Source organism: Mesoplodon mirus, assembly GCF_964341445.2.
Source record: "Mesoplodon mirus genome assembly, chromosome: 19".
Lineage (NCBI taxonomy): Eukaryota > Metazoa > Chordata > Mammalia > Artiodactyla > Ziphiidae > Mesoplodon > Mesoplodon mirus.
This window is the reverse complement of record NC_138995.1, coordinates 57,410,316-57,421,080: the sequence shown is the minus strand read 5'-3', so window position 1 is coordinate 57,421,080 and position 10,765 is coordinate 57,410,316. Positions and strand designations below refer to the sequence as shown.

At 55.9% G+C, this 10,765-nt stretch overlaps 1 protein-coding gene across 1 annotated transcript; it reads left to right on the top strand.

Annotated features, from left to right (window-relative positions):
- The first annotated feature begins 1,438 nt into the window (after positions 1 to 1,438).
- KPTN (kaptin, actin binding protein) lies at positions 1,439 to 8,696 on the top strand. Its single transcript, XM_082606766.1, has 12 exons — positions 1,439 to 1,721; positions 2,114 to 2,196; positions 2,300 to 2,384; positions 2,478 to 2,532; positions 3,760 to 3,835; positions 3,957 to 4,030; positions 4,244 to 4,353; positions 4,452 to 4,529; positions 5,316 to 5,391; positions 6,152 to 6,287; positions 6,374 to 6,556; positions 8,278 to 8,696. Exons 1-12 carry the CDS (start codon positions 1,499 to 1,501, stop codon positions 8,404 to 8,406), a joined length of 1,308 nt encoding a protein of 435 aa, XP_082462892.1. The 5' UTR covers positions 1,439 to 1,498; the 3' UTR covers positions 8,407 to 8,696.
- Positions 8,697 to 10,765: the final 2,069 nt, after the last annotated feature.

Sequence of the window (10,765 nt, the reverse complement as noted above, 5' to 3'; positions counted from 1 at the left end):
AACAGGACCGTTCTTTCCTTTCCAACCCCATTTGTTTATTCATTCACTCAAATATGAAGGGAATGTGGTTTCGCGGTTACCAAGGGAGGTAGAAGAAGCCTGAAGAAAACATTGTTCAGAAGCGGCAGAACCAGACCCCACCCCCATTTACTCAGCAAGTATCCACTCAGCACCTACTGTGTACCACGCCCTGGTTCAAACCCTGGGATTACAGCACTAAATAGCATAACCAGATCTGGAGTGGACACAAACTCCTTTCTTTTCACCACCCTCCAGATCCAGTCTGCCTTTGAGAACTCTCCACTCAGGTCTCTTATGCAACAGTGTCCCAGGTGCTTGGCAAAGGGCCCGGTACATAGTTTTGGGTTCTTAACATATTTACTAAATGCTCGTTCCATGTCAGGCCTTGTGGGCCAGGCGTCGGGGATTTGACTGTGACCAAGGGAGATCCAGTTACTGCCTTCACAGATCTTGCAGTGTGTGTGCGTGTTTCTGCATGGAAGGGGGTGACAGAAGATTACTCAAGGTGGCCAGGACAGCCAACTCATGTCTTCTGGAAATAACATACAGGTATACATAGAGTCCCCAAACCCTTGATGCCCTTCTGGAGACAAAAAAGTATATACAGGAATCCCAGAAGACCTCACCCTGTCTCCACCACTTCCTATCGTATCAGTCAAGGGACTTATTCTCCCCGAGCCTCAATTTCATTCTCCAGAAACGGATAATAAACCTCTTTCCAAAGTTGTTGCAACAGTTTATGGAGATAAATTCATACAGTGGTCAATAAATGCTGAATAAATGAACGCGGGGTAACAAGAGCAGCGTAGTTGTGAAGATTCAATGAGATAATCAGCCAACATGACTGATAAAGTAGGCTTTCAGTAAAGAAGGTGGTGGTGATTGGCCAGGACAGATAGCTTGAACTTTTTCCTTGGGGTAAGAAGAATGCATTTCACCATTTTAAAGGTGATGTGATTAAAACAAACTATGGAGCTATTGTGTTTGGGGTCCAATACTGACTGCTGCTTCTAGCTGTGTGATCTTAGACAAATTACTTTACCTGTCTGTGCCTCAGTTTCTTCATCGGTAAAACATCATAGTACCTACCTCAAGCCTGCCTGTGAGTTTTAACTTAAAATTGATAGTTGTAAAGCGCTTAGAACAGTTCCTGGCACGTAAGGGCTATATTGAGCATTAAGGTTCTTATTCCGCCTTCCGCACCGCCCACAGCAGGGGCCACCACCTCCCATCTTCAGGCCTTAAAATGCCGGCGGTAGTCACCCCGGCCCTGAAAAGGACCAGGCAGGAGCGCGCAGGCGCATTGAGGCAAAGTCCGGTGGGACGCCCAAGCGGCCCGGCTGGCAGCCATCTTGGTAAAGGGCAGCGTCGACAGCTTCTCTACGTAATCAGTCTGCGCGACCGGCCGGTGCCCGCCGGTCCATGGCGTAGAGCCGGCAGCAGCGGGGGCTAAGGGGACCAGTGTTTGAGGGGCGTGATGGGGGAGGCGGCCGTGGCCGCGGGGCCTTGCCCGCTGCGCGAGGACAGCTTCACACGCTTCTCGTCTCAGAGCAATGTGTACGGGCTGGCGGGCGGCGCGGGCGGGCGCGGGGAGCTGCTGGCCGCCACCCTTAAAGGCAAGGTGCTAGGCTTCCGCTACCAAGACCTCCGACAGAAAATCCGGCCCGTGGCCAAGGAGCTGCAGTTCAATTACATTCCCGGTGCGTGGCGCCATGGGGCTGGGGGCTTGGAACGTAGTGCTGAGAAGGCTTCTGAGGCTCTGTCTGAGCCAGGTCACCAGGATGGGAGAATGGGATCAGGGTGATGGTGATCGAAGGGGGTCAAGGCTGGTAATCTGGAGGCATTGGGGTCAGAGGACAGGGCTAATAGGGGCCTGAAGTAGTTAGGGTTCAGGATTCCTCAGACTCAGAAACCAGGATCCCTGCTACCATGGTGATGGTGATGGTGATCAGGACTCACACCGTCCCAGAGGTCATGATAATTTGCGGTGGTCAGAGATGACTGAGTCCTAGAGGTCAGGGCTTACTGTTGATTGGGAATATTGGGATCACGGGTCTGCCTGAAACGTGAACTTTGAACTATCCTCTCCCAGTGGACGCAGAGATTGTCTCCATCGACACCTTCAACAAGTCACCCCCAAAGCAGGGCCTGGTGGTGGGGATCACATTCATCAAGGTACCCAGAGCCCTCCACCTACCCATTTTCTCCTCCGTACTGAGTCTGACCCATATCCCTCTTGCTGCCCCTACTCTCCCCTGAGGCCAGTTTCCTCTCCCAGGATTCAGGGGACAAGGGCAGCCCCTTCCTTAACATCTACTGTGACTACGAGCCTGGCTCTGAGTACAACCTGGACTCCATTGCCCGTAAGTGTGGCCTGGAGGGAAGGAGGGATGGGGAAGGGGGTTGGGGGGGGCTGTCAGGTCTCCTGTGCCCATCTGCCTGTGCTCCCCCTGCAGAGAGCTGCCTGAACCTGGAGCTCCAGTTCACTCCTTTCCAACTGTGCCACGCAGAGTAAGTAAGCCACAGGTGTGATATAATAGGGAGTGTGTGTGTGTGTGTGTGTGTGTTGGGAGGGCAGAGGCTGTAGCAAACTGGAGACCACAAACCTGCCTATAGACAATCAGACTAGTTTGTTTTTAGAGCATCGTGCATTTAAGGTAGCCATGGACCAGACTTGGCTGATGGGCTACCATTTTGTTATCCCTGAACTAGATAATTTGAGAGTGAATTGAGCACCTGTGCTCCAGATGTGTAGAATTCTCAAATTCTAACGATCTAGATTTGGGCATTCCAAGACCCAGAAATGCCAATTTTTCTAGAGTTATAAGCTCTGGGATTCCAAGATTTGAAAGTTCTACAGTTTGATGATTCTGAGATTCTGTAATATTAAAGCCCTAACATTGTCATATTCCAAGGAGATAGAATACAGATTGTCTAGAATACTGATGTTCCAGAATCCCAAAGTATAAGAATCCCATTCTAGAGCTCTGAATTCCAGAACACCAGTGTTCTAGGAGAGGGGTTGGCAAACTTTTTCTTTTAAGGTGCAGCTTCGGGGTCAAATAATCTCTATCACAACTACTCAAGTTGGCCACTGTAGCAGGAAGGCAGCCATTGACACTGTGTAAATGAATGGGTGTGGCTGTGTTCCAATAAAACTTTATTCACAAAAACAGGCCGTGGGTTTTGGATATGCCCTGCAGGTCATAATTTGCCAACCTCTGGTCTAGCAGATGAGAGTTCTAGAAACTGAAGTTTCTAAAGCACTAATGTTCTGGGTTCTATGATCTGGGTATTCTACCAATTCTATAAATCTGAATATCCATGATGGCAATTTCCAGAAGTTCTAGCATTTCAAAGGAGACAGAAAACAGAAGTTCTAGAACACTGGGGTTCTAGGGTAAAGAGGTGCTAGTGTTCTGAGGTTCTGCAGCCCATTGTAGAGCTCCATGTTCATTCCTGAATCCGCATCCAGAATGAAGATTCTAGCAAGTGAGGGCTCTAGAAACAGAAGGTTCAAACATGCTGAGTTTCTGTGATTCTGAGACTGGAAAGTTCTAAAATCTGAGATTCTGTGAGGGCTAGTTTCTAGAATTCTACATCCTGAGATCCTAGCTCTGGATCCAGTGTCTAGAACCCAGAATGTTAGGGTTCTCGCAGGCAGGAGTTTCTGCAAGAGGATGGTTTTAAAACACACGGACTCTACCACACTGGCATTCTAGATTTTTCTGCTTTCAGGGTCCAGGTCGGGGATCAACTGGAGACCGTGTTTCTCCTGAGTGGGAATGACCCGGCCATTCATCTCTACAAGGAGGTGAGGCAAAGGGGGAGGCTTGGTGGGCAGAGCCCTGCTGGGGCCACCATGGGCTGGCACGGGGCGCAGTGTGTGAGGCTGGCCACTGACTCCAAGCTGGGGCGGGTCTTGGTTCCCCCAGAACGAGGGCCTGCATCAGTTTGAAGAACAGCCCGTGGAAAACCTCTTCCCAGAGCTCACGAACCTGACCAGTAGGTAGGAGAGGCCCTGACAGAGGCCAGTGGGAACCGGGGCAGGCAGCCTCAGAGAAATCAGGTGCTGGGAATTGACCCCTAAAGAAATCAGGCCCAGCGGAGGCCCAAGGCTCTACCGGAGGTGGGGTGGGGTGGATGCTTCTAGGGAGGTGGAGGTGGGGGCTGGGGCCTGGTGACGGCCCTCAGGCCCCTCTGTCCACCCGTCCACCCCCAGCGTCCTCTGGCTTGACGTGCACAACCTGCCTGGCACGTCCCGGCGACTCTCAGCTCTCGGCTGTCAGAGCGGTTATGTCCGTGTCGCCCACGTAGACCAGCAGAGTCGAGGTGATGGCTGGGGCGGGGGCCCAGACACGGGGCGGGGCGAGGCCGGCCTGGGGTGCGGGTGCTCGGGGCTGGGCCCTGAGTCCTCGCCCTCCACACAGAGGTTCTGCAGACTTGGACGATCCTGCAGGACGGCCCCATCTCCCGAGTGATCCTGTTCAGCCTCTCGGCCCCCGAGGGTGAGCTCCGGGCAGGGGGAGGCCGGGCTGCGGACTCGGCTCCTCCAGCCGCATTTGTACCCCTCTCCCCACATGCCCAGCTCCCCACCGTCCCTCCCTCCCCGCTGTGTGCCCCACTCCAGCCCGGGAGCTACCGTGTGCCCATTCCCTTCCCCCGATGCTCCTGAACTTCAGCTCCAGCTACTTGCCCCCGTGGTGGTCTGACTTGAGCTTTTACCCTGGAGTTGAACTTCTGCCTTTCCCTTGGTGGTCTGACCTTCACCGCTCACACTGTGACTTCCTCTGACCCCCCGTCTGTGGCCTCTTCACTCTGTCTCTTGCTGCCATCCAAGTCCAGGGTTTTCTCACGGACTCAGCGCTGTCCCCCCACTCGGGGTCTCCCCTTTCGCCCCACATGTTGATCTGTTCCTCTTACCGCGGTCTGTCCTTCTCTGGCGTTTCTCATGGCCTGACCTCTGCGGTCTGTCTGCTGCCCCTTCCGCTGTGGTTTATCCCCTGATGCTCTCACTGTGGTCTAATCACGGACTTCTCTGCTGTCACCTAACCTTTGTCTCTGCTACCCTGGTGGTCTAACCTTGGGCTTTTTAAACTGTCATCCAACACCCCTCCCCCCTCCTGGCATCTGACCATCATTCGCTCGTGGTCTAACCTCTAACCCTCCGCCTGTAGCCCAATCTCAGGGGTCTAACGTGTGTTCCCCTCAGGAATGGACGGATGGGGGGGAGGGAGGAGGAGCCTGGAACCTGGCCCCTCACGCCTCCCCCGCCATTCACGTTCCTTCTCCAGAGACCGAGGACAGGCCACAGCGGGAGGAGTACAGTGTGCTGGTGGCCAGCATGTTGGAACCAGCGGTGGTGTATCGGTGAGGGCCACGGGGCACGTGGGTGTGGGCTGACCCCGTGCCTTTGCACGGTGATCTAACCTTGTCATTCTCCACAGAGAGTAAAGCTTTGGGTGCAGTGGTTCAGGGCTGGGCAGGTAAAGGTGTCCCAGGGAGAGGAGCATGAGTGTTTAAGTCTAGAACTTGTAGGGCATGTGCTGAGGCCTCGGGTGGGAACCGAGATGTCCAGTCCCCCTGGGGTAGGTGGACGGAGCATGTTGGCAAGTGTTTAACCACAGGCTCCATGTGGGAGAAAGCCCTGGTTTATAGGATCTGCCCGTTTCCGTGGTGTCAGCACTCCCACCTCAGTGGATTTTGAGCCACCAATGTGATGCCAAGCCGCTCACAAAGTTTCTGAAAATTTCCCAATCGGCTCCCGTGAGCCAGTGTGAGCCAGCTGTGCACAGCTGGTGGGCGGTGAAGGTGTCCGGGCTGGGGCTGAGCTCTCAGGCTTCAGGGGGCCTCGTGGGTGTCCAGACTAGAGACAAGGGGGTCACCAGAAGGAACGGTGTGGGTTTCCATTTGGGAGCGAGACGGTCCCACCTCCAGGGGACGGTGTGGGTGTCCAGATCAGAGACAGTTTGAGCTCCCCTTGGTGGATATGAGGATGTCTAACTTGGAAACGAGGGTGTCCAGGCTTTAGGAGGAACAGCACGTCCAGACCTGACCCGTGAGGGTCCGGTGCTAAGGGTGGCAGGCACCGCGGTCGACCTCAGTCTCCCCGCCGTGGTCTGACCCTCAGGGACCTGCTGAGCCGGGGCCTCGAGGACCAGCTTCTCCTGCCTGGCAGCGACCAGTTTGACAGCGTCCTCTGTGGCCTGGTCACTGACATCGATTTGGATGGGCGGCCGGAGGTCCTGGTGGCCACCTACGGACAGGTGGGACCAGGGGGATGGGGCTGCCGTGGCCTGTGTCCTCTGCCTCCTGCCTCTCCCCGTGTGACCCCAATCCCCTGCCCCTGCAGGAGCTGCTCTGTTACAAGTACTGCAGCCCAGAGCGCGGGCTCCCTGGGGCCCAGCGTGGCTTCCGCTTGCTGTGGCAGCGGAGCTTCTCTAGCCCCCTGCTGGCCATGGCGCACGTGGACCTGACCAGGGATGGGCTGCGCGAGCTTGCTGTGGTCTCCCTGAAGGGCGTGCACATCCTGCAGGTAGACAGGGGCCCCTGAGACGGGGCCTTAACACCCGCCTTATTGAGGGCACGTTCTCACGGGAGAGGGGCAGTCAGGCCTCGGCCCGATCCCTCTGGAAACTGGAGCCTGGGCCCCCCTTCGGGCAAGGGGATCATTGGCTGCAGGCCCTCTCTTCGGGGAGGCAGGCGGTTCCTGTTGGTCAAGGAGAAGGGAGGTGCTGGGGGCACTCACAGCCAGGGGTGAAGGGGGCTCAGCCGCAACATCCGTCACCCCCAGCCCCCTGGCCTCCCTCAGCCTCCCAAACGTCTCTACTTTGTTCCGCCTGCTTTGACCGTGTCCCTTCCCTGTAGCCCAGCCTGGATCTGCCCCCGGGACCTGGCCTGCACTCTTCCACTGCACCCTAACCTTGGCCCTCCTACTGCATCCACCCTTTCTTCCACCTGTGGGACCGGCTTCATTCTGCCTGTGGTCTAACCTTCAGCCTCCTTCTCCAGCTTTCTGCCATAGTCTAACCTCAAACCCTTCTCCTTTGGTCTAACCACTGAACTTTCTACTGTGGTCACGCCCGTGACCTGTGGTCTCATGTCCAGCCTTCTCCTGTACTTTGACCTCTCACCCTCCGACAGCAGCTTAACCGCCCCTTACGGTTTAATATCCAACCATTCCAATGGCCCAGCATCCAGCCTGGAACCTTCCGTTGCTGTTTAACCTCCAACTAATATGTCTGACCTCTGACCTTTTCACTACGGCCCGGCCCCAGCCCTTCAGCTATGATGTACCTCTGTTTCCTGATCTGGTGTTTGCCCACCCCTTCCCTCTGGTGTGACTCTAGGCCCCTTTCCCATGTGGTCTAACCTGGGTTCTTTCTCCTGGAGTCTAACCTTACTGTCTCCGCTGCAGGCTTTGCTGGGGCCTTTTCCTTCAGTCTAGTCATCAGCAGAATGGTCCAGGTTAGACTTCATAGAGATAGAGGTTGGACCCCAGTGGAAAAGTCTGAGGTTGAACCACAGTACGTGGGACAAAAGTTAGACCCTCGAGTAAAACGGAATGAGGAGAGGTCTGAGGTTAGACCGCAGTGGACAGGGCTGTGGTCCATCTGTGGGAGAAGGGGCTTCCCTTCTGCTGTGGTTTCAGCCTCCCAGCATCCCTCATTGTCATCTCTGTCAAGCCATTCCACTGTGATCTCCCTTCCGTCCCTTCTCTCAGGGGCTAACTTCAGACCCTCCAGCCAGGGTCTGGCTCCATCCCTTGTGTGGTGACATATTCCTCTCTTTTCCACTTTGGTTTGCTCCTTCTCTGTCTTGTGGGCCTAACCTTTTCTGCCAGGACCTCACCTTTGTTCCCCCTGCTGTGGACTAACCTCAGCCTCTCTCGGGTAGTCAAGCCTCACCCCCATATAATGCGAGCTCTCTTTTATGTTTTTCTGTTTGTTTGTTGGGGTATAGTTGTTTTACACTGTTGTGTTATCTCCGTTATGTTTTGATCCATCCCCGTCTCCTCCACCGAGTTCTAACCTCAGACCCACACATCTGGGGCTGGGCTTTGTCCCTTCCACCAGAAATTCACTGAAGCCCGTCCCCCTGGGTCTGACCTTCACCCCGTCACAGAGACCCATTCTAACCCCGCACGCAGACCTCCCACCGTGGCTGCGCTCTCAGCCTCTGGGGGTTGGGGCGGGGGGCGTGTAACCTGCACCTTCCAGCTGCCTCAGCTCTGCCCTCCTCTCTCGTTCCCCACAGCACAGCCTGATCCAGGCCTCGGAGCTGGTTCTGACCCGGCTTCGGCACCAAGTCGAGCAGAGGAGACGTCAGCCACAGAGGCTGGGGGACAGGGTGGGTGCTGGGCCTGCTGAGACCCCGGCCTCCTGAGCGCCCACCCGCTGCCCACCCCAGGCCTGCCACAGTTCCTTGGGGTGCCTGCCTCCAGCTCTTCATGGCGGGTGGGTGCATCCTGAAGGAGGCACTGGTCTCCCCAGACACCCCAGGGTGGTGGAGCAGTGGGTCCTGCTCTGGCTCCACCCCAGCGTGCCCTGTGACCCCCACTCCCCTCTCTGTGCCTCAGTGTCCCCATTTGAAAATGGGATGATCCCACCCCACCCCGCCTCTATCCCCTTGAGACTCGGTCAGTGGTGATTATTTCTGTGTCCAGAGGAACCAAACTTGCACTTGTCTCCATTCTTTTGTTCGGCACACGTCTGATGAGGAACAACTGTTGCCAGGCTCTGTGTGGGGCGCCGGACTCACCCGGAAGCCGGACTCACCCGGAAGCATGGAGGGAGGGGACTTTAGGGACGGGGGATCCAAGGTCAGACCCAGCCGCGGACTGAAGTGGGATCGTAGTGTAGATTTCAGAGGAAAGAAGGGAGGTTAGGCACTCCAGGAAGTTAAACCTCCACAGGAAAGACTGTAGAATAGAAGGGAAAGGTCTGCAGGGTTAGACCTCCGCAAGTGAACTGAGGTTAGACCCCAGTGGAAAGCTCTAGATCTGAGGTCAGGGCTCAGTGGGAAAACAAGGAAATTGAGCCTCAGAGGAGAGGATGTGGGTGGAAAGGACTGTCGGGAAGCCATGGTCAAATTGTAGCAGGGGGTCTGAGGCCAGACCCCCTGTGAGTAATACTGAAGTTGGACCCTAGCAAAAATTACTATGGTTACACCTTGTGCCAAGAGCCAAGGTTAACACCCAGCAGAAGTGATCAATTTAGATCTCAACTGGGGGGTCCTGAGATGAGCCCCAGGCTACACTGTCCTGGAAAGGGCTAAGGGTGGGCCTAGTTGAAAAGCCCAGGGGATTGGGGGACCAGGAAGTGGGAGACAAGGCTAATTCCCTGCCCTGTGGCTGTAGCGATCACCCCTCCTGTGGCCACTTCCGTGGCACCAGGAGAAGGAATTGAGGCCTACATCACAGGGACCAGTGGAGGGCGGGGACAACAGAAGAAATCTTGCCAGGAATAGAATCGGGTCGGGAGGGTGGGGGAGCAATTCCTGAGCGGGGTCCAGGCTGGTTGTGGGAGGGAGTTCCTTCCTTGCTGCTGCAGGGTTTGGGTGGGACCCCTGCTTCCTGGGGGGGAGGGGCAGGCACCATGGTCGTTCTAGCCATCTGTCTACCTCCTGCCATGGAAGCCCACCTGTCAGTCTGACCATCTGCACCAACAGTGAAGACTGAGCTGCCAGTGCCCCACAGTGGGTCTTCAGGAGCCTGGAGCCCACCAATTCTTGGCCACCCGTGTCTTCACCTCACCTCCCAGAACCCAAGCGTGGGAAATCGCAGGGAGCCGGAGCTGGGTCGTCTCCCTCCTCTCCTGGCAGTGGGCATGGGCCATTGGCAACATCAGGGTCTCCTTCCTGCTGCCCGTCTGCAGAGGCTGAGTGCTCCATCACCTCCTGTCCTGGGCAGGAGTGGGACCCTAGGGTGGGATTTGGGGCATTTAAGTAGTGATGTTCTGGGTCTGTGAAGTGTGTGCACGTGTGTGTGTGTTCACCATTTCAGGACTCATGAGTTTGTGTTCCCGGCGCCTGCCCGGTCCTTCGCAGCTCGCTGCCTAACTTCTTGCCAGCCCCTCAGTCTGGGACAGTGTGTAGTGTAGCAGTTAAGGGTAGAACCTGAAGCCACACTTCACCACTCTGTGCCTCAGTTTCCCCATCTGTAAAATGGGGCCAGTAGCATTTACCTCACAGGGTTTTTAGGAGGGTCAGTTGTGCCAACATGTGTCAAGCACTTATTAAAAATGTTTATAACAATGCCTGGCACGTGGTAAGGGCTGGAAGCCCCTTGTGAATAGCAGCTGTTGTTATTATTATTAATGGGTGCCTTTGTGGTTGTTTCTGGCTGGCTTTGTCAGCAGGCACAGCATGTGAATTTGGATCTGACTCTGGCTAAAAACATTCTTGCCCTCCCCCCAGTTCTGGGAGCCTGTGACTATTTGTAGCTGTTTTGTCTCGTTGGCCCTTGTATGGATCAGCGAGTGTGTGTGTGTGTGTGTGTGTGTGTGTGTGTGTGCGCGCGCGCGCGCGTGCGCGCCCTCCGCCGCTGTCCCTTACCTGTGGTGCTGAACCCAGAGGGTGGGTGGGAGGCTTGGGCTGCTTCGTCTCCCCCCACCCCACCCCCCGTCCCTCCTCTCTCCAGGCCCCGCCCCGGCTCCCCGCGCCGGCCTCCCCTCCTCCCTCTCTAGCCGACTCCCCCTCCCCCGAATCCCTCCCCCCTCCTCCTCTCCTCTCCTCCCTCTATCCC

Excerpts from the sequence above, each read along its gene's own strand:
- KPTN (XM_082606766.1), top strand. The coding sequence starts at position 1,499 with ATGGGGGAGGCGGCCGTGGCCGCGGGGCCTTGCCCGCTGCGCGAGGAC. Across the intron at positions 1,722-2,113 it reads GCAGTTCAATTACATTCCCG|TGGACGCAGAGATTGTCTCC; the intron begins GTGCGTGGCGCC and ends ATCCTCTCCCAG. Across the intron at positions 4,031-4,243 it reads CTCACGAACCTGACCAGTAG|CGTCCTCTGGCTTGACGTGC; the intron begins GTAGGAGAGGCC and ends GTCCACCCCCAG.